General features: G+C 40.4%; 1 protein-coding gene and 1 non-coding gene across 4 annotated transcripts in view; both read right to left on the reverse strand.

The window, feature by feature from the left end:
* Positions 1 to 598: 598 nt before the first annotated feature.
* LOC111766201 (U4 spliceosomal RNA) lies at positions 599 to 739 on the reverse strand. Its single transcript, XR_002798305.1, has one exon. It is a non-coding gene; the product is annotated as a U4 spliceosomal RNA (small nuclear RNA).
* Positions 740 to 12,269: 11,530 nt separating this feature from the next.
* Positions 12,270 to 26,084, reverse strand: part of HS6ST2 (heparan sulfate 6-O-sulfotransferase 2) — a 393,484-nt gene continuing 379,669 nt past the window's right edge. For all 3 annotated transcript variants that reach the window (XM_058292088.1, XM_058292087.1, XM_058292086.1), the window contains one exon: positions 12,270 to 15,392. In XM_058292088.1, the coding sequence (XP_058148071.1) occupies positions 14,507 to 15,392 (886 nt within the window). In that variant the 3' untranslated portion in view covers positions 12,270 to 14,506. The remainder of the gene's footprint in view (positions 15,393 to 26,084) is intronic.

Genomic DNA, 26,084 nt, shown 5'->3' on the forward strand with positions numbered 1-26,084 from the left:
TCCCACCAAGAATATGTGAGAGTAACTTTTTCTCTATACCATCAAAAACTCTGCATTTTATTTTAATTTTTGACAGTCTGAGAGGCAAACCATACTATATTTTTGTTTGGATCTGCATTTCCACATTCTCACTACCTAGGGAATATTCTTCATTCCTATCACCAGCAGTGAGGTTAAACATCTTTATGTTAGTTGGGCATTTATATTTCTTCTGTAAATTGCTTGTTCATAAGCTTTATTCATTTGTCTATTGGTTTGTTCATCTTTTTATTATTGGTTTATAGGAGTTCTTTATATATTATAGATATTAATCCTTTGTTAGCTATGGCACAGTTATTTTTTTTCTGGGCTGTCACTTGTCTTTTATCTATTGTAATATCTTAAGACTATCTTTGCATAGGGTTTCTCATGAAAAATTCCAACACTTAAAAAATTAGATAGATCATTAAATTAATTTTTTTAAGTAGGATAAAATTTACCCCTTTTACACTGTCTATTAAACAGATATTGCTGATTTTCCTGACCAGCATATAAGTTAAAACCAGGACAGGCAAAGCCTGTTGATCTGTGCATTCTTTTTTTTTTTTTTTAAATTCAGTCTCCATAGAGACTGTCAAAAATTGCCAATGGCGACTATATTTCACGTGGTGACGGCGGGGTATTGGGAAAAGTTTTCAATTAGCAATAATTGTGCCTCGGATAAACCTCATTGGCTATGATACTGCCACTGCGCAAAGCTTGCATTCTTTTCTAAAGCACTTAAAGATAGTGGGAAATCACCTTGAAATCTTATTTTTTAGGATTTTTCAGCCAGTCCCTGTAGTTCACATGCCTTAGGAATCATGTTGTTAGTAGGTACTATGAACCCATCTACCTCTGTGAAGCCCAAAGCAGATGAGGCAGCAAAAGTTACTTGCATTGAAACTCTTAAGCCTTCTTGGGCTGTTGTATTTTTACCACCTTGTACAGGAATTAAGTTGCATAAGGTAAATGAACCTCATAATCAAGGCCTCAAAAATAAGGATTAGAAGTGGTCACAGAAGAACACACAGTGAATGGACAGAGAGCAGACAACTGGGGGGAGGAGGGAAGGGGAGAGAAATAAATTTAGAAAAATAAAAAAAATAAAATAAAAATTTAAAAAAAGTTAGCTTTAAAAAAAAGGCCTCAAAAAGAAAAATCCATGGTTGGAGGGAAAATAAGTATCTGTGACCTATTCCACCCTTCATAATACCAAGCATGTCCAATGGCAACAGAGCACGTTGTATAAAAAGTGCCAATCTGTACCACAGTTTATTAGCTTGCTGTATAACTGACAAAGCATAGAACTCATAATTAGTAGACAGATTTGCAGATTGCATACCCGGCACTAGAATTTCAAAGCCAAGTATGGGTGTTAATAGGTTTTCTTCATTTTCAAACACTGGATAATATTTGGTAAAACACTCAAATTTCCTGGCTCCCTTCCATATTTGCCATCTTCCCAATGCTGAGGCTCCATATGGAAAAACAAGACCGCTAAAAATTTAGAGGGCCTCAGTTCCCCCTCCTACCCCGCCCCGAGTGTACACCATATGCACACACACTGCACCATCTTGTGGCCAAGTCTGTGAACTGCACATTCCCTGCTAGTAGGCAGCCTACCAGGATCCTCTCTGCTGAAAAGTGGCATAGGGTCCATCACCAGGTTGTCTTCTCCTTTCCCTTTCCAGTCATAAAATTGAAAAGGAAAGGCTGTGCTAAAAAGGCTTATCCACTGTTTTCCCTTATCTCTCTTTTTTTTTTCGTGTGTGCCCAGTTAGAAATGCCCAATGTGATGCCTCAACCAACTCTAAAGACTTAATTCGAAATCCTCAAGATAAAGGGGGCTTCAGGCAAAATTCTCCAGAAAGATACTATTTCCTTCAATCATCACAACCCCAAAATAAATAAGCACGTTACTATCAAACAGTTTCTTTAGGAAAAAAATCACCTAACCCAAATGGCAGGTTTGATTTTTCAAACAGTAACCCTGTGATACTGTTTATCCCAAGGCACAGGTAGCCAGATATATTTCCTTTCATCAGTCCCAAGGAAGGACCCTCATGAAAAACAACAGCAACCAGAGAGTGGGTATAGCTCAGTGGTTGAGTGCTTGCTTTGCATGTACAAGGACCCGGGTTCAATCTCCATACCTCCTAAAAAAAAAAAAAGCAGTGAATACACAAGCAATGATCCCAGTACCCCCCACCCCAAATTAATAAGCTTAAACACAGAAGAATATTACCTCATCGGGTCAGAAAAATGGCATCCCCATAAGGGAACTGACAATGTGACATATTTAAGGGAGAAACAATCCTTGGATCAAAGTACTCTGAGGTTAAGGCAAATATGCAACTATGACACACTCAGGCGAAGCTGGTAAAAGCTTCAGCATCAGATACATAGACAACAACCTTACAGAGACTACTTGAACAGATCGCACAATTGTGCGATGTCAAATCCCTGAAGCAAATAACTTGATAGATAGATAATCTTATGCTTGAACGGCTGACTGATACAGCTATGTTATGGGTAGGCCACTCACCAAGAAACCTACCACACCAGAGGCTGCCCTTGAACTTGGTGAAGCTTTTGCAAAAATGTACATCAATGAGGAAATGAAATTTCCTCACAGAAACAATCAAATCCAAACACACAGGTCTTGAGTGTCTGCTATAAGCAAGTCACTAATGGGAGGCACAGATGTCTCAAAGGGACACCCTTATCCCAAGGAATATATTTTCAGCCCAGTAAGAGAGATAAGGCAGGCAGACAAAAAATAAAATTCAAGACAATGTGTGATAAGCTTTGCAAGAGAGGTTCAATGTGTTGTCAGATTATCTTCCTGACCAAGGACATGGTATCTGTGTATAGAAAAGACCACAAACACCCTATTTCATCACCTCCATGATATGCCTACTTCTCTCAAGCTTGGCAAAATTTATATGAATCAGACAGGGCAACATCCTAACTGGTCAAATAAAAGCCTATTTATTGCTGGAAGAGAACAGGCTGATTGAGTTGGGCTCCCCAGCTCCCAGCCCCTGCTCCAATCTCAAGGGCTTCCAGCTGAAGGATTGAAGTTAGACTGCTGATTGTCCAGGGATGCTTGTAGAGGAAAATCCAAGATCAGAGAACATGAGATCAGGGCTGATTATTTCCATTGCAAGTGACCCTTCATGATGAAAGCATTTGCAGCAGAATTCCTTTAAATAGCCATTATTAATTCATTAACTCACTCAACGAACATGTACTGAGTACCTAAAATGTGCCTCTCCACCCCTGGATACCCTGTGCCTTTCCATGACCAGCTCCTTGTCATCCTTTCAGTCTCAATGTAAATGTCACCTCCCCAGAGAAGCCTTCCTTGATCACCAGAAGTGTGTCCTCTCTGTTTATCACTTTCCTCTACACATTGCTTTTATGGCACTTAGAATGGTTGGTCATTATAATCAACTTGTAAGAGGTTTTGATTAATGTTGTCTCCACTAGTAAGCTGTAAGCTCCATGACAGAAGGTATCATATTTTATTCATTTCTGAATACCCAGCATGAGCACAGGACCTGGTATGTAGGAGATTAGGTGCTCAGTAAATATTTACTGAATGAACGAATGTCAAGGAAAATTGCAAGGCATTGGTACTATGAAAATGACTAGGACAGACCACATCCCTGCCTTCCTGGAGCTCACAGTCTTGTTGGGGAGACAAATAGGCAACCAGAAGAATGAGTGACAGAAATAACTATGGACAGGCCAACTCACCCAATGATATGCCTACCCTTATCAAGTTTTCTAAAATGTAAACAAATCAAAGAAAACAAACTCAAACCAGTCACACAAAAGGCGATTTACTGTGCTGGGATGAGTGCTGGGCTGGGGGTCAACCAGGTATGTGAAGGGAGCACAGAGGAGAGGTGACTAAATCCTGGTTGGGGAGGGTACAGGAAGACTTGCCAGAAGGAGTGACATCTAAGAAGAATCCTGAAGGAGTAAGCAGGAGTAATCATGCTCAGAGGGTGCATTTGTGGGTGTGTGTGTACTACTGAGTTGCTGAGGGGTGGATAGACATGCAATGATAAAATAGAAGGGGAGAGTGAGGGGGATAAGGAATGGCATTTAAGGCAAAAAGAACAGCATGTACAAAATGCTTGGAGGTGAAATGAGAGATGACGGCATGGTGGGAAGACTCTAAATGCTCCTCTTGCCTGGAGCTTGTTGTGTGAGTGGCAAGTCCTGAGGGGTGAGACTGGAATGTCAGCAGGAGTTAAGGCCTTGAATGCCAGACCGAAGAATTTGGAATGACGCTCAAAGATATTCACTGAGAGTGCGTTATTTACAAAGATGCCACTTGATTGACTATACACTATAAGGCATTAAAATCAAATGCATAAAATAATACTGACATTTAGTACTGATACTAAAGACAACTGAATTTTTCAGGAAAAAAACTGGAACACACAGACCGGCAGTGAAATAGAATAACAGAAAGGGTGATTGTCATGGAAAATGCAGAGTATGTGGCTGACGATATGTATTGCCTGAACTGTATTCATCACCCAGGAATTCCGAGCACAGAGCTTTGTACACAATGTGCATCTGCTAAATAGCAATTCCTGGTATTGAGAATAAACAGTGGCATTGGTCTTATCCATTTAAAAAAATCAGCATCTGCCTATTTTAGACAGATGTTACTATGTCCAATGAAATGCTCACTATGTGTAAAACGTAGAACTTGGATCCTCTCAGGGGAGAGTGGCAGAAAAATATAAAGCAAAAACCGACAGAAATTTAGCATCTGCAAGGATTTAGGTAGAAGCATTTCCTTTTAGTTGTAGTTAATTCAATTATTGAGTAATTTGTGAGAACATAATGAAAGGAGAAAGGAATGTAAAGTAAGGCGTTGATAAGAACAAACAGTGTTGGGCACATAACAGGTGTTCAATTAAAATTTGACAAACGAATAAAACATATTAGTCCAAAGTAATAACCCTTTCCTCTGGGCTATTAGTCCAATCAAATTGTGAAGCACCAGAACTCTGTCCTAAAGTGCTTTGCATGCTTTAACTCATTTAATCCTTACCACAACTCTACGGGTAAGTATCATTATAAATTTCATTTTACAAATGAGGCAAGTAAGGCCTATAGAGAAGAAGTTACATCAGGTCACACAGTTAATGAAGAATAGCCGCAGTCATGATTCCATGGAGCCTGGCTCTAGAAACCACACACTTGATCACTACACTACTATAGTATGGATTCCAGAAAAGATTCTGCTTTAGCTTGAAGACCAATGGGTAATGGAACAGACAGAGTGCAACAGGAAATGCTGCAGGTCTTTTTTTTTTTTCCCAGCATTTTTTCTCTTTCTTTATTTTTTTAATGTTACTTTCAAAAAATATGAGGTCCCCATATAGCCCCACCCCCCTCACCCCACTCCTCCCCCCATAACAACAACCTCCTCCTTCATCTCCAGACATTCACTGCACTTGGTGAATACATCTCTGAGCACCTCTGCACCTTATGGTCAATGGTCCACATCATAGCCCACACTCTCCCACAGTCCACCCAGTGGGCCATGGGAGGACATACAATGTCCGGTAACTGTCCCTGCAGCACCACCCAGGACAACTCCAACCCCTGAAAATGCCCCCACATCACACCTGCAGGTCTTTTATTAAAAACATTAGGGAAGTGCTGTGCACAGCAGACACTGAGACATCTGGGATTGGGTCTCGTCTCTGACAGTAATCTCCTGTGTGATCTTAGGCAAGTCACTTCCCTCTCTGGGTCTCAGAGTGAATCTGAAAAATGGGGGAAGGGAAGTGGAAAGATGACTTGAGTTTGCCTAATGGTGTTAGAGTTGAAAGAATTTTTAAAAATCCTTTCAGGTAATTGCAGAAGTATTTTTGCTTCTCCACATGCATCTAATCCATTATTGTTCGGAGGCTAAATCCCCTCTTCCATTTATAGACGTACAGCATGTAGACTGATGCCTTAGGGATGGTCTCTAATAAGACTCGGAATAAATAAAGTGCAGAGGGCCCAGCGCAGACCTGAGACCAAACCATTTTGTTGAACACTAAAAATATTCTCTAATGCCCCAGGGTCGAATCGGGAATTATGTTTGCAGAAAGCAAAGCATAGAACTATTGGTCAAACACCCTGACACCAAGGGCCAAGTTTGGCTGCTTTCGTTTATGAGAGCTTGAAGAATGTTTATGGGTCTATTAACACTGGACTCAAAGGTTAGGAGAGCCCAGGCTACCTTTCTAAGGGCAAAGGCACCAGGTAATTCCCTTCCAAGACTGAGGCCTGGGTATCTATGGGTCCAGGGAAAAGTGCTGAGCAGGGTGGAATCCAAAGGAGTTGAAGGAAGCTGCTTGCTTTGTCAATATTCCTGTAACTGGCAAAGAGCCCACTGTTAATTATCAGAGAAGCCAGGAATGGTTTCTTCACTTGTCAACGTCATGTGCTCAGGACTCTTCATCCACAACCTCTGTTCTGGAGGAAGCTCCTGCCACAGAAGAGAATTCCAGCTGGGCCAAGGCAAAGGCTTTGAAGTCAGACAGACCAGGATGTGAAACTTAGACCTGCTACTTATTAGTTCTGTGGACTGCGACATACCTCTCTGAACCTTAATTTTCTTCTCTCTAAAATGGGGGCGGGGGGGGGGGATAATAAAACTTACCTGGCAGTCTTGTAAGGAAAAGGAGATAAGGGTTTTTTAAAGAGATAAATACATAATAAAACCTTTGCAGATGATGTCTGGGAATTGTTTCAAAATATTCCAGTTTGCAGGGAAACTAAGTGTAGAGATGAAACAAGATTGGCCAGAGCTGGCAATTGTTGAAAATGGGTGATAGGAAAATGGGGGTTCATTATATTGTTCTCTCTACTTATGTAGAGGTTTGAATTTTCCCATAATAAAATGTTTTTAATAATAAGATAAGGCTAAGAGTTCTAGATCTGGAATTAGACAAAACTGGGCTTGATCTGGGCTCCTGCATTTTACTAACTCTGATGTCATAAACTCTCCTGGGTTCCAGCATATGCCTCTGTAAAGTGTGAGAGCTACTTATTCCTGTCCCACAGAATGGTTGTGAATATTAAATGAAGTCATGCACCTAAATCACTTAACGTGGTGTCTGAAATATAATACAATTTGAATAAATATTAGCTGCTGTTATTGTTGTTGTTATTCTTACTACTGCTATTATATGAAGGGTCTAAAAGAGCACATGGCATGCAGTAGGTATTTACTATCTAGCATAGATCAGAGGCAGCAGCAGCATCAAGAGTTGAACTCTTCACACCTCTAGCAGAATGCACTCTTAAGCTGAACTCCCAATCTGGCTGGGTAGAAGCCAATACGGATACTGAAGTCTCCGGCCTGAATAAAACAATTTCCCTTTGGTAGAATGTGGCTGTCATAGCTGTCTGTCTCCAGCCCTGCAGGTTCAGAGATGTACACCCAGGAAATTCCACCTGCTCTACTTGCTGGCTGTAATTGGCTACCACTTGCTTATGACCTGCCAAGGCTTATTAGCATTCATTAAAACTCTATTAAGATGGCCGTCAGCCTACTGAAGATACAGCTTATTAGAGCCAGTGGTACCTAATAAACTCCTATTCAAATTCATTTTGGAAGGCGCATGCCTGGGGCAAGGAGCAAAGAACTTTTGCTTGACAGAAAAGTTCAGGTAGGGGTGTATTCAGTGGTGAGCCTGGGAAGAGAGTTAGCGTCAGATTGTACAGAAGTCTGTGCATTACGCTGAGGAGTGGAGACTTGAGTCTATGGACAGTGGAGGGCCCCAAAGCTTTATGAGGAGGGCAGTGCTGGGAACAGAGTTAAAATTTAGGACAGTAGCTCTCCAATTTCTGTGAGTATCTCAGAATCACCTGAGATCTCACTGAAAATGTGGAGCCTCTTGTTTTATCCTCCAGAGATTCTGGTTCAGAAGGTCAACGATTGGGCCCAGAGAATCTATATTTTTAAACAAACACATCGGGGGGTATTTTTAGATGCCCCCAGGTCTATAGCTCAAGATTTGAAAAGTAGTTTTAGGTAGATGAATCTAGTGGTCAAGGAAGAGGTTGAAGGCAGGAAGATATTGTGGGCATCTAGACCTGACCTAGAGTCAGAGCACTGAGAAATCAAAGCAGCCATCCATTCTAGAAAGCTCTCCTGGTTTGGGGGAAAGCATATTTTCAACTGCAATGGGCACTGAGTTGGGTTGAGAGAGTCAACAACTACTGATACCTGTTAGTGCTTGTTAAATCAATCTCATTCTTCATAAAGCCCATTCATCTTGACTACTCAGTGCTGAAGTGCCTTACTTCAAGTACCTGTTTGGCTTTGCAAAGCCTAATCTGCCTCTTAGATCAAATTTGTCAAGTCTTTGCCATGAAATGCCAAGGGCCTTGATGGGCATGTGGCCCTGCTCTAGGTAGTTTCAAGGACAGACGTGCTCCTTCAGGCTTGTGATAAAACATTCCTGTGTTCTGGATTAATCCATGAAAAGGTTTGTAAGTTTTGGCTTTAGTTGGCTGGTTGGGTCCTATCAAGCTAGAATATAGCACTCTCTCTTAAGACTTGAAAATTCCTCTCAGGTCCTCACAGGTGACATGAGCTCCAGTAGAGTGTTTTCCAGTCACAGAAACTGTTAAACTTTCCTTAAGCCCAGTTAGGCATCATTAAATCTCACTAAGATTAGTGAGGTCACAAGATTTAACCCAGGATAATGAGAATAGAATTTATACAACTTAATGAGATTTAAGGAGGATTATTGAAACTGATCCTGTCTTTAAAGGCAACAAGATCAAAATTGCAAATTTCAAATGGGGTGTAAGCAAACCATTCTTTTTCCTTGTCTTTTATTTATTTATTTTTAAACCAAAGTGAGCACTACCTGAATTTACAAAAGCTGTGTGTCCTCTTCCTCAAGGGCTTTTCGTGACTGCTGATCAAACTACTATGTGCTGACTTTTACTGGATTATTCTCCCTCCTTCCTCCAAGGTGACATATATCAATTTTTATAGCATCTTCTGGACATGCTGTTTTCATACAGGTGCCAAGCCAGCCCTGGGAGGGAGGCAGGTGGACCTCTCAGATCCCATCATGCAGACAGGCTGGTACTCTGACAATGTTCACTGGGAGGTGGGTGGCAAGAGAAGGGGCTGGAAGTGAGTCAGCCTTGGCTAATTGTGATAAAATAGGTCCCCACATCATCCAGAGACATCAGACGATGCATTTTTATTGCTGGAAAGAGTATCTGTGATTCATCTGGCATTTTGCAGATTAGATCTTTCTGAACACTCCTGTCACCTGCTACATTCAAAACTCAGAAGTAAACCTTAGGAGAGATCTTATTTAGTTATAGAACACTTGAGATATACTTACTGCATCTTTTTTTTTTTTTTAGAAAAGACGAGTTTGTTTAGACACAATAGGGCATAGTCTATTCTTTGCTTATGTTTTTTCCTGCCAGTATTTCCAATTCTTGATCTCAGAGTCATGGACATTTAGCGGTCAGATAGCCTTTATCCTAATAACAATAACAATGGTAATCATAATGCTATTGAACACATATAAGGATAATTTGGTGCCAGGTGCTGTCCTAAATGCTTTACCAATATTTACTCCTCATCACAATGCTCTGGAATTGGCACTATTATTACCACCATTTACAGGTGAGGAGAGAGAAGCGTGGAGAGGTTAAGTGACTTTCCCAAGGTCACACAGTGGGTAAGTGGTAGAGCTGGGATTCAAACCCAGCCAGTCTGGATCCAGAGTCTACCTATTCACCTGTATCATCAGCAATACTCAGTTTGGGGGCTTAGGGAAAACCTTCCACTATATTCTTGTTTTGAAAGGAAAGCCGTGATGTACTGTTGAACCTCCCCCCCCCACACAAAGAAACAAATAAAAAGGAAATCATGTACCAATCAGAAGATGAAGGTTCCATTTTTGTTATAGACATTATATGTGTGTGTGGCGTGTAGAACGATTGTTATTTAAATGTGACTAGAACAAGGAGGACTGGAAGAAATCACATAATTACAATGGTTTTTCTTGGGGAGGAAGAGTTGTGTAGGTAACTTCACTTTTTACTTTACATACCTCTATATTGTTTTAATATTTACAGGCATGTGATTAAACACGCACATACACACCAGGGAAAACTAGTGGATGTCAACTAAATAGTACTACTGAAGAACTAATTGAGCTTTTCACTAAACTTATTACTACAGCATTTGGTTTAGAGTTCCCCATTCCTGAGAAAAAACCAGGTTCTCCTATGCCCTGAGATCTAATGCAGTGCCTCACATATAGTAGCTGCTCAATAAATGCTGTTTGTATTGATGTGTTTTGGGAAAGCATGTTATGTGAGTCACACCCCTCTATTCACTTAGATTCTGGGATCTAGTCCAAGTTTTCACTGTTTAGGAAATTTTGATGAGCTGTCTAGCTAATCAAATCATGCTCAGTGAAGGGCCAGATAGTAAACATTCCAGGCTTTCAGGCATATGATGGGTTACAAATACGCAATTCTGCTGCAATAGAGATAATCAAATGGGCTGCGTTCTAGTAAAATTGTATTTACAAAAACAGATGGAGGGCTGGATTTGGCCCCCTCTAAATCCAGTTTGCGGTCCTCTTCTCTAGCTACTCAGAACATTGCAATTTACACTGAGAAACAGCTGAGGAGCTTTGTTTTGAAGATAGTTTTCTCTTGAATCTGAGTGCTTTGCACATTTGTGAAGGTCTGAGAAATGTGTTCTGAATTTACTTTGGGAATTTTGAGGTGTTGTTCAAATTCCTCTGACATTTCGAAACTGGCAGATCACCTCATTCTTGCTATTTGAGAGATTAGGATTGCTTTATTTCACAATCCTGGGGAGGGAAGGGTTATATTTGGAAGTAGTGTACATTGTGTTTCTTGTTAGCCTTCTTCTTCTTCTTTTTTAACAAAGCATTCCATTTTTGTTTATTTGCTTAGTTGAGTCCTAGAGAAGATAAGGGAGAAGGAACTCTGGCCCATTGCAAATGGCCACTTACGCTGAAGTAATACCCCAATGTCGCCTCTTTCCCAGCTTTCAGGTGTCAGGAATAAAGTCTTTACACCAGTACAAGAAAGCTGTGGGCTGCCCATCACCACCCTGAATGATTCTGTTATTCTTTTCTGCATCCTTCGTGACCTGGAATCCCAGTCAGGGTGGAACTACAGCTGTCCTAAGCTGGTCTTGCTGTCCTTTAATGTTTCTTTCCACCCACCACCCCCTAACCAATTCCTTCCAGGTGTGACAACTCTTTTAACACCACCATCCTCCCCCACACAGGGTAGCTCTGCTTTTACTTGGTTATAATTCTGATTGAGAATCCTAGAGTCCTTGGAACGGGGCCGATGACTTATTTCTCCATTATAGTTCCTCTCTGGGGTACCTCAGTAGTCCATTTCCTTAGCAGCCAACCCTGATTGCGTGGCCTACAGCAAAGTACAGGTCTTCTACATTTCCCCCACTTCATTGCTAAATATTTTGAGTTCTTTGCCTTTATGTTCTTCTAATAGTTCCTCCCAAGGGGCCAGGGGACCCTTATACAATCAAGACCTTAGGACCTGCTCCCTCACTCCCCCTCAATTATTGCTCAGTAAACAGTTATTGGGCACAATCTCTTAAGTTTAAATAATTTACAGGCCAAGCATGGTTAACTCCCCCAAATTTGTGGCTTTCCTCCCTCTGAAATCTAAATTCCATTTGGAAAAAGGCAAGGACAAATCATGCCCTCTAAAGTCCTAACCACAGGAGTTTGCTTGGAAAACATATGTACACTAAATATAAGAGCAAATTGTGTTCCTGACTGGAAAAGCTAATACTTAAATGCTTAAGTTTATCATCGGCCCTGTGAGTAGAGGGGATGGATGGGAAATAAAGCAAGCTATTTTTCCTTTCTTCATGTTCCTAGCTATGCAAGTATCTACTTTAATAGCTTTCATTAACACATGCACATACTATATTTGCATAGCAAACCTAGTCTTCTTTAACTGACAGCTTGGTTTTACTCAAAAGGAAGCACCCAAAACTAAGGCCATTTTGGTGTGGAGAATCAGAATGGGCCATATCACTTCCATGCCTGGCTGCCTAGAGGAAAAAAGAAACTCACTGAGAAGAGAGAAATTTCTTCTTGTGTGTGATGTCACCATGGCTAGTGGCTGCAAACCTTGAAATCATGAAATTACTCAGAGTCTGTAATTTAAACTTTATTTCATACCTATTGTTAAATTACACAAAATCAGTGAATGGTTTGTAAAGCTACACCATTGGACTGATGTTTACAGTTGAAATCATGGGATTTACATGATGATGACAAAAATGTATATTTATAACCTCCCCTATGTACAATAATCAGTATAGACAAAGAAAATGCACTTAATCTCTGCAAACCATGCACACCACAGCAATTACACAAAACGTTTTTTTCTCTGTAACAAGTTTTTCCACTGGCTCGTGCTCCATCCTGCTTTCCAATAGTACCTATCAGTTTTAAGAACAAATATTTTCAATGAAAATGAAACAAAAGCGAAATACCATAGTGATCTATAGAATGCTTATTTTAAAAACACACTGTACACAAAATAGTTTCACTCTAAAACACTTTGACTTCAAGATGTGTTTGATTTTTAAAAATTTCCTTTGAGTTTTTCAGTTCTCACACATCCCAGGACTGCAATTCTGTCAGGCAAAACAACATTTTGATATATTGATACAAGCGAAGAGTCTAGAATATCCATTTTGAAACCCAAATACTCAGGTTGTTGTCCAGCTTGTGGGCGTATTATTGCAGATGGAACTAGAACATGCAGTTCAGCAGACTGTACAAGATGTGACTTTATGGCCACACCTCTAAGCTTATCTCTCCTAGAAACAGAAATGCCACTGCTAGTCACCTGGACAGCCTTTGATTGATAGCCAGGGGGTTAGTGTAAGTCCTTACAAAAATGTAGCAAAATCTGGAGAATGGAAACTGCCCAGAATCATGATGCTTCATAGCACCGTGAGCTACATAGTTGCTTTTTCTTTTTTACCTTGCTCAATTCATAATCAATATCTTAAAAGTAATTTTGCATAAACTTATACTACCAAGTATGTGCTCGCCTCAACTCATATGCTCATGATACATAACCACACTGCCAAACACTCTTTCTTAATACAAAATCTGGTAGAAGGGTTAACCCAAAGTATTGAGGTATACCTTTTGGTGTTACTGAATAACTCTGGCTGTCCTAAAGCCTATTCTACTATTTTTTCCTCTTGTAATAGTCTACAATCTGTCAACACCAAAAAAGAACTAATGGGCTAGAAATACCCACCACAACTGAAAACATTACAATTAAGATGTACAAAAAGTAAATAAACAGTTCACATTCAGGTTCAATTTTGTTCAGTCAAGAATAAATCCAATCTTTTTAGACACATTACCCTGTTCAAGAGCTTCTTGACAAGGACCTCACTACACAAACATTGATAAGACAATTCTATAGAAAGAAAGTCCTGACTTTTATCCAGGATTATATACCACAACGAAATCAGCAACACGCCATTTAGATAATGAAGAAAGATTCTATAAATGGGTTTGTTTGGAATGAGCACAACTCGGAGAAGACTTCAAATGAATGTAAAGTAGCGCCAAAAATATTCCAGAATTGTTGAAATTACAGTGCCCCAAAAGTGTCTGGAAATTAGATCTTTACATTGGTAAAAAAAAATTTTTTCTGGGAAAAAAAAAGTTATTTTGTTTAATATGAGATACACCCTGTTTACAACCTTTAAACAGCAGAAAGTAGAAAAAGTTTAAAATTTTAAACATCTCCTAAATAACAAGATAGGTGTTCGGTTCTATTTGAAAAGCCAATGTTTTTACATAAATCCCCCCACGTTTGGGAGAGAAATTTCTTATTTTACACAGTTTGGTAAAATTTACCATCAGCTGTTATTTTACTCAAATGGTTCTTTGTTAAAATTGAGAAGAAAATAAAAGGTTTCATGTGTCATTTTATTTAGTTTGTTTTATTCATTTGCTTCCAAGACAGCACTTTAACTGTGTATCATGAGTAATTTAAAATCCATTTCTTAGCTGTAAGTTAAATGGTTGCATTCTGTTTTCACTTTGTCCCCATAACTAATTTAAGAACTTCTTAAAATATCTAAATGGCAATTTCTGGTGAGAGTGGTTTGACTTTTGGATTTCATAAATAGTCCAACAAACCCAAAATAGACAATTTAATTGCATATTGAGATTTGTTGTACCCACACACAGTATAACATTTACTTGAAAGGCAACTGTAAAGGCAATATCTTAACTTTTTTTTTTTTGACTTCCCAAATGAAGGAAGCAGGATGGGTTTGGACACCTCTCATCCTTTCAGATCTGCCACATTTTTACTGGCGCTTTGGGAGAACCATGTACAAGCTTTTCTGATCCATTTAACGCCATTTCTCTACACTGCCTATGTAGTCCTTGGTGCCATTGCTGGCGGTGCTATCGCTCTGCTCTGGGCCCGACTTCTGCTTCTGGCTCTCCCGGTTCTCCTTATGGCTTAAATTCTGGCTCAAATTCTGGCTCAAATTCTGACTTGAGCTCTGAGTCAGATTATGAATCAGATTCTGAGTCAGATTCTGATGTGGATTCTGACTCTGATTCTGGCTCTGGCCCTGACTCTGGCTCTGAAAATGGGTCTGAAGGAACTTTCCCTTCAGGAATTTGCGTTGTTCCTGACGCTTCCGCCTGGCCTCCTGATGCTCCTTCTGCCTCATAAACTGATACCTCTGCAAAAAGAGGTCTTTGGCATAGCTGTACAATTCCACATCCAGAAAATTCAGTCCCTCGATACGCTTTTGGATTTCCTCATTGATCTCTACACTAGATGCCCTAGTGGTATTATATTGGGTAAATGGTGAAATAAAGTTCATGTTAAAGGTTTTCTCAAACAGATACTGGGTCTTCCGCTGAAATTCAGTGAGGCCGAAGAACGCCATGTGCTTCAGATTCGATTTGGCACTTTCCAAGAGGACCTTGTTTCTTTGCTTTTCAGGCATGACAGTGAGGTTGTAGCAGCCTACCAGGGTCAGGTCAGAGAGCATGCGTACCTGGCGGTTGTTGGCTAGATTATAGGGACAGTCCATGAACTCTTTGAGGGGGCAGCCAGACCAGTCATCCCCAGTATAACAGCTGGGAAGCTCCTCAGAGGTTGGGGGCCTTCCATCACAGACATGCAGGGATGCTTTCCATGTGGCCCCTCTCTGGACATGCCTCCACTCGCTCAAGTACCGGGACACTGGGTCCCGGAGAATGGTGATGTAGTGGAAGTTCCTGCGGACAAAGCACAGAGACTCAGCGTCAGGGGTGTGGGTGACACAGGTGAAATTCAGGGAGGCGAGTGGCATACATGATGTTCACTGGCCAGTAATGAAGGCAAGAGGTGAATGATGAGAGATCTGGCGGCATTTGTCCCGTGAACTGGGCTGAAGTCCCCTCTCTCTGTCCTGCTGGTCTGGCCTTTCACCCAATTTGCTGGTACAGCAGCTAAAGCAGGTATGACAGGTTTAGACCCAGGACACATCAGGCTTGTTCTTCTTCATTCCCCTTCTCCTTCCCCCCCCCCCCCCCTTTCTCCCTCTTCAACCAATGGCACAATCCTCCCAGTGGTCTCATTAAGTAAGGAGGCAACCATTTAATTTTATACCCTCCACTCCTAAACCACCATTAACTGATTGTGAAATGGAGACTGTGGAAGTAGGCATTTTGTTTTTGTTTTTGAAGTGATATGGAGTTGATGAGTGAGCGCATAGCCTAGATATTCTTACTATACAAACAAATCATAAATGCTTCTGAATATCTTATCAAAAAACAAAAGCGCAGTTGACAGAGTGCTTGCTAAGATGCTAATAATTCTGTCTGTTGCCATAACATCAAGGCTCCAAGGTGATGGAAGTAGAAGGTAGAGATTGGCAGAGGGGCCCAAGGCCTCCAGAAATAAACACTGTGTTTAATCATGGACCGAAATAGACATGGTAGCTGCCAATGGCATATATGTAAGTTACTACCTTGCTTTCAGCCTTCCCTCACATGATAATATTCCTAGCATAGGAAAGTTAACTCCATCAACTCCAAAATGCTCCTTTTCTTCATGGCAGATGGGGTTCACTGCCATGGCAGATGGCCCTTCTTTGGAACTGGTGTTTCTACATGATGGAATTGGACTCGGAGGGGATCTCTTCTCACAAGACTTGCATGCTACTTTATTGGAATTGTAGTTGGTGCTGGGGTTTAAGATATATTTAGGGGATTTGAATCTCTGGACTGATAATAAGACACCCAGGCCCAGAGCCTCAACAGACTTCAGCTCCTACACTTTGATTTATTGGACTTACCCCACTCAGCTAACATCGAGTTGAAGAAGGTCAACCACCACACCATGGAGCCTAGAGTGTCTATAACTGAAAGCAGGAGGAGTGCATCCAGTATCCATGTGGAATCTAAGCCCCCACTTGACATAGATGTGCAATGGACACAACCAATCCAATGTCCACAGAGAAAATGTGGAATGGGTGTGGGAAGGGTAGCCATGGTGGCTGCTGGGTTTGGGGAATGGGAGGAAGAGATGAGATGTGGAGGCGTTTTTGGGACGTGGAGTTGTCCTGGGTGGTGCTTCATGGACAATTACAGGACATTGTAGATCCCCCCAGGGCCCACTGGATGGAACGTGGGAGAGTGTGGGCTATGATGTGGACCATTGACTACGGGGTGCAGTGATGTTCAGAGATGTACTTACTGGGTGCAATGGATGTCTCACGATGATGGGAGAGAGTGTTGCTGTGGGGGGAGTGGGGGGTGGGGGCAGTGGGGTTGATTGGGACCTCGTATTTTTTGCATGTAATTTTTAAAAATAAATAATTTTAATAAAAAAAAATGCTCCTTTTCTTTACCCACTAAAAGGACACATGGATGTCAGCAAGGGTGAAGGCTGTGCCATACAACTAACTTCTCTTTAAATCTTCATACTAATTATGTTCTTTGGCCAAACAGCATACGTACAGTCATTTAAACCATGTACCCCCACCCCCCACGCACACATACACAAAGAAGATGTGCAAACACATACCACGCCCCAGAAATGCCGAGGTCTGTGGTGAAATGGGGCATGCTCAATAGAAGAAACAAGTCTGGACTTGTGTTTTTAATAAGAAATGAGTTTCCACTTAGGTACAGGGAATGAAGGATGAGGTCATGGAAGGGCATATTGGGTCAGGAAAACCACAATAACCAAAAAATATCAGCATTTACTTTTTTAAACAGAGGGAATCTGGAGAATGGCTTGCAATTTTTTGAAGGTTATTCATTGCCATTTGAGGGGGTGGGCTTCTATACACATGCAAGAGGAACCAGAGGGAACCAATTCAAGCATCTGGAAGAGTCTGTTGGCTGATGTCCTCTGAGGATTCCTTTCTCTCACGTCTTGGGCTTCCAACTACTCAGACATCCTGAGTAGAAATGTCTCTATTCTGTGTATGGTGTTTCCTTTGCCTGGCATCACCATCCCCTCTTCTTTTGGCAAATTCTACTCATTCTTAAAGTTCACATACCATCTTTCTTTTGGGAAAATTTACTCCAGCTCTTGCTCCCAGCCATCACTTCTTCCTTTGTGTCACCATAGCACCTTCAACATTTAGCCTTTGCTAAAACATTTTTTATACTGAATTGCAATTACTTGTTTGCATTTCCTCTTAAAGTATGCTTTCCAGAATATGAGGTTCTGTCCTATTCTTCTATAATTTTTATCCCATCTATTCTAGCTTTGTGCCTTGGCCTTCATACTGGCACAGAGCAGGATCCAAAAAAGTGCTTTAACACCTTATTTAATGAACTATTCCAGGAAATAGGAAAGAGGTAAGTTGGTGACTGGGTAGGCCATGCCCCATCATGTAAAAACACTGGATAATCTTCCAAGTGCCTTGGAAAAAAATCACAGGAAGGCTTTTTTTCTATCATTTTATAAATTTTTCTGGAATAAATGAGCATGGGGCACAGGAGAAGCATCTGGGAATAAAGACAGAGAGGGAGCCAAGAGCACCCTCAACCCATGTCACTGCTTGTTGTAAGACCTGACCTTGCTAGTGTCACAAAAATTCATCTCTGTAAAGATCTACTGTCAAAGAGTAGCAGCTTTTGTTACCCAGTAGCCTTGACTAACATAGAAAACTACTGTATCCAAGGGTTCCATTCTTCCATGCCTACTTTTGGTATTATTCATTCATTCATTCATTCATTCAGTACATATTTACCAAGCCTGTATATGAGGCTTGAGGGGCTAATGTAGTGGCAATTAGTCTAGTTATTTGGTAACAAAAATAAATTTATTAAGTCCATTGACACATACAGATTAAGCCTTTCAACTGGCTTATTCAGGCATGCATTATATTGGGGTCTGCTAGGTGTTTTTTTTTTTTATTTTTTTTTTTATTTTTTTTTATTTTTTTATTTTATTTTTTTTTAAATTTTTTTATTTTTCATTGACTTTGTAATAATATTACATTAAAAATATATATGTGAGGTCCCATTCAACCCCACCCCCCCACCCCCCCTCTCCCCCCCCCCCAACAACACTCGTTCCCATCATCATGACACATCCATTGGATTTGGTAAGTACATCTTTGGGCACCTCTGCACCTCATATACATTGGTTCACATCATGGCCCATACTCTCCTCTATTCCATCATGTAGGCCCTGTGAGGATTTACAATGTCCGGTGATTACCTCTGAAGCACCATCCAGGGCAGCTCCATGTCCCGAAGACGCCTCCACCTCTCATCTCTTCCTGCCTTTCCCCATACCCTTTGTCCATTATGTCCACTTTTCCCAATCCAATGCCACCTCTTCTATGTGGACACTGGATTGGTTGTGTCCATTGCACCTTTATGTCAAGAGGAGGCTCAGATTCCACCTGGATGCTGGATGCAATCCTCCCATTTTCAGTTGTAATCACTCTAGGCTCCATGGTGTGGTGGTTGTCCTTCTTCACCTCCATCTTAGCTGAGTGTGGTAAGTCCAATAAATCAGATTGTAGGTGCTGGAGTCTGTTGAGGCTCAGGATCTGGCTATCACATTGTCAGTCCAGAGATTCAAATCCCCTAAATATATCTTAAAGTGTTTTAAAACCCCACTCTGGAGGCTTCTGTTTGACCAAGATGGCAGAGTCAGATGCTTCATGATGCTGTTCCCCTACAGAATCACAACTGGCAAAAACTGGCAGAGTCATGTTTCTCCGAACTCCAGAAAAGAGTAAATTGTTGCAGTAACTGGGCGAGGATCAAAATCAAGAAAACACCACTTTAAAAATGGCAGGGGGGAAGCGGACTTGGCCCAATGGATAGGGTGTCCACCTACCACATGGGAGGTCCACAGTTCAAACCCTGGGCATCCTTGACCCGTGTGGAGCTGGCCCATGTGCAGTGCTGATGCGTGCAGGGAGTGCCGTGCCACGCAAGGGTGTCCCCCGTGTAGGGGAGCCCCACGCACAAGGAGTGTGCCCTGTAAGGAGAGCCGCCCAGCGCGAAAGAAAGTGCAGCCTGCCCAAGAATGGCGCCGCACACAGGGAGAGCTGGCACAACAAGATGACTCAACAAAAATAAACACAGACTCCCTGGCGCCACTGGTAAGGATGCAAGTGGTCACAGAAGAACACACAACGAATGGACACAGAGAGCAGACAACTGGGAGGGGGGAAGGGGAGAGAAATAAATAAAAAATACTTCTTTAAAAAAATTGTAGGGGAAGCCCTCCCCAACGCTCACCCTAGCACAGTGTGAAGACAGTTTGCACTCCTATTGTGGGTCCATGACTCGATTCAAGAGGGAAAAGAGTAACTCTGATATGCATACTGTCATGCCTGTATCTTAGTGCCAACCTATTGGGTGGCAGCTGCAAAGACTGAACCCGGAAAGTCTTCTTTGGAAGGCAGAAGCAGCTTGCTGACAACTAAAGCAGTCTAAGGAACAATTAAGAAAAAGCAGACTGGAGCAAAGGGTTACTTGCTTTACGTCATACAATAAAGCACCCAGGGAGGCGGAGAAAGTCTATCTCTTAGGGAGTAGAGGGAATAAATGGAAGAATTCCCAAGTCCACAAGCAAGCATAAGTGCCGGACAGGACACAGGCTCAAAAAAAATGAGCACTTCACATTTGCCTCAGGTTCAGCTTATTGACAGGAGGGAAAAATTCTAAAGGAGAGCAGCAGCCAACATAGAGACAATGTTCAGAGACTGTGAAAGTTGTATTTTGCATTGATTTGTTAGCTCCTATAATTCAAGGAAATCTGTCATATTATTTTCTGCATATGAACTTAAGGTACAGACAGCTCAGGGACAAAATACCAGGGTTAACATTTTAAAATATTAAAATGTACAGTAGAAAAGATTTACAGGACAAATAATAAAACAGGAAATGTTGGCCCATCCATAAGAACAAGGGAAAAATCTACAAATGAAGAAGACCAAAATCAAACATATGGAACAAAGACTTAAAAACAATAATTCCATACAAGCTCAAGGAGATAAAGGAAAATATGAACAAAGGACTAAAGGATAACAGGAAAATGTTAAATGAACAATATGACAATCTCAATAAGGAGACAGAAATTTTAAAAGGAACCAAACACGGGAATCAGACTTGGCCCAGTGGTTAGGGCGTCCGTCTACCACATGGGAGGTCCATGGTTCAAACCCTGGGCCTCCTTGACCCATGTGGAGCTGGCCCATGCGCAGTGCTGATGCGTGCAAGGAGTGCCGTGCCACGCAGGGGTGACCCCACGTAGGGGAGCCCCACGCACAAGGAGTGCACCCCGTAAGGAGAGCCGCCCAGCGCGAAACAAAGTGCAGCCTGCCTAAGAATGGTGCCACACACACGGAGAGCTGACACAACAATATGACGCAACAAAAAGAAACACAGACTCCCGTTCCACTGACAACAACAGAAGCGGACAAAAATAAGCAGCAGCAAATAGACACAGATTGCAGACAAGCAGGGTGGATGGGAAGGGGAGAGAAATAAATAAATAAATAAATCTTAAAAAAATAGAAAAATAAAAAAATAAAAGGAGCCAAACAGAAATGCTGGCATTGAAGACTACAATAACTGAAATGAAAATTCCCTAGAGGGATTCAACAGCAGATTGGAATTGGCAGAAAAAAGAATCTGTAAACTCAATGACAAGACAAGTGAAATTATTCAGGCTGAAGAGTAGAAAGAAAAAAAATGAGAAAAAGTAAACAGAGCCCAAGAGACCTGTGGGATACCATCAAGTGTACCAATATATGCATTATGGGATTACAAGGAGAAGAAAGAGAAAGTGGCAGAAGGAACATTCCAAGAAAAAATGGCAGAAAACTATCCATGAATATGTACATTAAAGAAGCCCAATTAACACCACCAAACAGAATAAACTCAAAGAGAACCATGCTCAGACATATAATACTCAAACTATAGAATGCCAGGGAGGAGAAAGTTCTGAGAGCAGCAAAAGAAAATCAATGAGTTATGTACCAAAGAATCCCAGTAAGAGTAAATGCTGATTTCTCATCAGAAATCATGGATTCAAGAAGACAATGAGACAAAATAAAGTGCTGAAAGAAATGAACTGCCAAAAGAAATTTATATCCAGCGACACTGTCTTTGAAAAATGAGAGTGATTAAGACCATTCCAGATAAACAAAAGCAGAGGAAGTTTGTCATCTCTAGACCTGCCCTATAAGCAATGCTGAGGGGAGTTCTTCAGACTGAAAGGAAAGGACAATAGACAGTAGGTTGAAGTGGCATAAAGAAATAAAAATCTTCAGTAAAGATAGCCATACGGGTAACTATAAATACCAAAAATACTGTATTGTACTTTTTGTATATAACTTCATTTTACTTCTTACAGGTTCTAAAATGAAAAATGTGTGGAAAGCAATGATATATCTATGATTTTAGATATAGTATATGATGATGTAATTTGTAACAAGTACAATAAAAATTTGGGGTGATGGAGGAGCATAGAAATAGTGCATATGTCTATGCTATAAAAGTTAAGTTGGTATAAAATCAAATGTGATTGTTATAGATTTAGGGTATTAAATTTAATCTTCATGGTAATTACAATGAAAAATATCTGAAAAAATATATATACAAAAAGAAATCAGAAGGGACTCAAAATGGTACAATACAAAAAAATAAAATAAATATGAAAGTAGGCACTACCAGAAAAATTGAGGGACAAGAAAGGTATGAGACTTGACCAAGTAGCAAAATGGGAGAAGAAAGCCCTGCATTATCAGTAGTTACTTTAAATGGAAATGGATTAAATTCTCCAGTCAAATGGCAGAAATTGGAAGAATGAATTTTAAAAAAAGTATGACCCTGCTGGTAACAAGATACTCATCTTAAAATCAAAGACAGAAGTAGGTTAGACAATGTGATAGCCAGGTCCTGAGCCTCAACAGACTCCAGCACCTACAATCTGATTTATTGGACTTACCACACTCAGCTAAGATGGAGTTGAAGAAAGACAACCACCACGCCATGGAGCCTAGAGTGATTACAACTGAAAGTGGGAGGATTGCATCCAGCATCCATGTGGAATCTGAGCCTCCTCTTGACATAGAGGTGCAATGGACACAACCAATCCAATGTCCACATAGAAGAGGTGGCATTGGATTGGGAAAAGTGGACATGGTGGCTGATGGGTATGGGGAAAGGCAGGAAGAGATGAGAGGTGGAGGTGTCTTTGGGATATGGAGTTGCTCCGGATGGTGCTTCAGAGGCAATCACCGGACATTGTAAATCCTCACAGGGCCCACTGGATGGAATGGAGGAGACTATGGGCCATGATGTGGACCATTGACTATGTGGTGCAGAGGTGCCCAAAGATGTACTTACCAAATCCAATGGATGTGTCATGATGATGGGAATGAGTGTTGCTGGGGGGGGGGGGGGGAGAGGTGGGGTGGGGGGGTGGGGTTGAATGGGACTTCACATATATATTTTTAATGTAATATTATTACAAAGTCAATAAATAAAATAAAAAAAAATAAAAAAAAAGAAGTAGGTTAGAAGAGCAAGGATGGAAAAAATATATATCATGGAAACAGTAAACAAAAGGGAGCTGGGCTAGCTAAACTAATATTAGATAAAATAGGCTTTAAGTAAAAAACTGTTATGAGAGCAAAGAAGGTTACTGTATACTGATGAAAGGGTCAATTAAATAAGGACATTACGATTATAAATATATATGCACCTAATGGCAGTGGTCCCAAATATATGAAGCAAATATTGACAAATTTAAAGGGGAAAATAGATGGCTCTATATTAATATTAGGAGACTTTAAATATTCCACTTTCAGTGATGGAAAAAACATCTAGATATAAGATCAATACAGAAATGGAAGACATGAATGGTATCATAAACCAACTAGATCTAACAGACACACAAAGAATATGTGACCCAACAGCAGCAGAATACACATCCTTCTTAGTGCACTTAGTGCACATGGAAGATTTTCCAGGATAACCATATGTTAAGTCACAAAAGAAGCCTCAATAAATTCAAAAATACTGAAATCATATAATATATCTGCTCTGAACACAATGGAATGAAGCTAGAAATCAATAACAGAGAAAGAACTGGAAAATTCACAAATATATGGAAATTAACACACTCTTAATCTATGTATCAAAGAAAAAGTTAAAAGGGAAATTATGAAATACCTTGAGGTGAATGAAAAAGAATACATAACATACCAAAAGTTATGGACTTCAGCAAAGGCAGTGATGAGAAGGAATTTTGTAGCTCTAAATACTTACATTATAGACGACCTCAAACCACACACCCAACTGCACACCTGAAGGAGCTAGGGAAAGAAGAGGAAACTGATCCCAATGTGAACAGAAGAAAGGGAATAACAAAAATTAGAGTGGAGCGAAATGAAACGGTATTTAAAAAGAGAGAAAATCAACAAAACCAAAAGTGGTTTCTTTAAAGAGATCAATAAAGTCAACAACCCTTTAGCTAGACTGACAGAGAAAAATAAATGACTAAAATAATTAAAATCAGAAATGAAAAGGGGGACATTACTACTGAGCCCAGAGTAACAAAAATATATATATAATAAGAGGATACTACAAACAGCTCTACACCAACAGATCAGATAACCAAGATGAAATGGACAAATTTGTAGAAACACACAAACTACCTACATTCATTCAAGAAGAAATAGTTGATTTCAAGTCAATAACTAGTAAAGAGATTGAATCAGATATAAAAACCCTGTAACAAATAAAACTCAAGGACCAGGTGGCTTCACTGATGAGTTTTACCAAACTTTCCATGAAGAATTAATACCAATCCTGCTCAAACTTTTCCAAAAAATTGAAGAGAAGGCAACACTTCCTAACTCATTCTATAAGCCCAACATCACCCTTATTGCAAAGCTAGGTAAAGATACTACAAGAAAAGAAAATGACAGACCAATACCCCTTATCATTATATATGCAAAAATCCTATAAAAAAAAATACTAGGACACTAAATCCAACAGTACATTAAAATAATTATACACCTTAACCAAATGGGATTTATCTCAGGTATGTAAGGGTGGCTCAACATAAGAAAATCAATTAATGTAATATGTTACAATAATATAACTAAGAAAAGAACCACATGATTATCCCAATTGATGCAGAAAAGGCATTTGACAAAATTCAGCACCCCTTCATGTTTAGTACTTAGAAAACTAGGGATATAAGAAAACTGCCTAAACTTTATAAAGGCCTACAGGAAAAACCCACAGCTAACATCATACTCAATGGTGAAAACCTGAAAGTTTTCTCTCCTAAGATCAGGAACAAGACAAGGATGCCCACTGACATCACTGTTATTCACCATTATACTGGAAATTCTGGCAAGAACAATAAGCATCAAAAAGAAATAAAAAGGGAACCAAATTGGAAAGGAAGAAGTAAAAGTTTTTCTATTTGCAGATGACATGATGCTATATATAGAAAATTCTGAAAAATTCACAAAAGCTAATAGAGCTAATAAATGAATTTAGCAAAGATCATCATGCAAAAATCAGAAGTGTTTCTATATACTAATAATGAACACTCCGAAGAGGAAATTAAGAAAAATATTCCATTTACAATAGCAACTGAAAGAATTCAATATTTAGGACAAAAAATTAACCAAGGGTATAAAGAACTGATATTCAGAAAACTACAAAGCATTGCTCAAAAAAAAATCAAAGAACTAATGACTATGCTTGTGAGCTGATAAACCCAAAATAATAACAAGGCCTAGAGCAACTTTGTGCCTGGGAATTTCCTTCTGTCAGCCTTCATGTTACTCAAATGTGGCCAGTCTCGAAGCCAAACTCAGCATGTAAATGCAATGCCTTCCCCCCAGCGTGGGACATGACACCCGGGGATGAGCCTCCCTGGCAACGAGGGACCACTATCAACTACCAACTGATGATGCAACTGGAAAATGACCTTATACGGAAGGTTCAATGCGGATCAGCAGAATATCCATGTCTACATAAAATACCATGACTTTAAAATGCTGTTTGACCTAAAGTAAGGGGGAAATGGAAAGGAGAAATGAGTTTATATGGCTACGAGTTTCTAAAAAAGAGTCTGGAGGCTGGCAGAAGGTTTGCCCTCATGCACAACTGAGCAGAGTCAGAGAGACAGATAAAGCAGATACAACCCCCAGATATTGGTTCCTTTGAGGGCTAAAGAGACCCATGGGAGTTATGGTCATGGCCGATGGGGTTAACTACCAGGGCAGATGGCCCCTCTTTGGAAATGGTGTTTATGTGTGATGAATCTGGACTCAGATGGGATCTCCCTTCATAAGACTTTCATGCTAATGTGCTGGAGGTGCAGTTAATGTTGGGGTTTAAGATATATTTAGGGGATTTGAATCTCTGGACTGACAATGTGATAGCCAGATCCTGAGCCTCAACAGACTCCAGCAC

Source organism: Dasypus novemcinctus, chromosome X (genome assembly GCF_030445035.2).
Source record: "Dasypus novemcinctus isolate mDasNov1 chromosome X, mDasNov1.1.hap2, whole genome shotgun sequence".
NCBI lineage: Eukaryota > Metazoa > Chordata > Mammalia > Cingulata > Dasypodidae > Dasypus > Dasypus novemcinctus.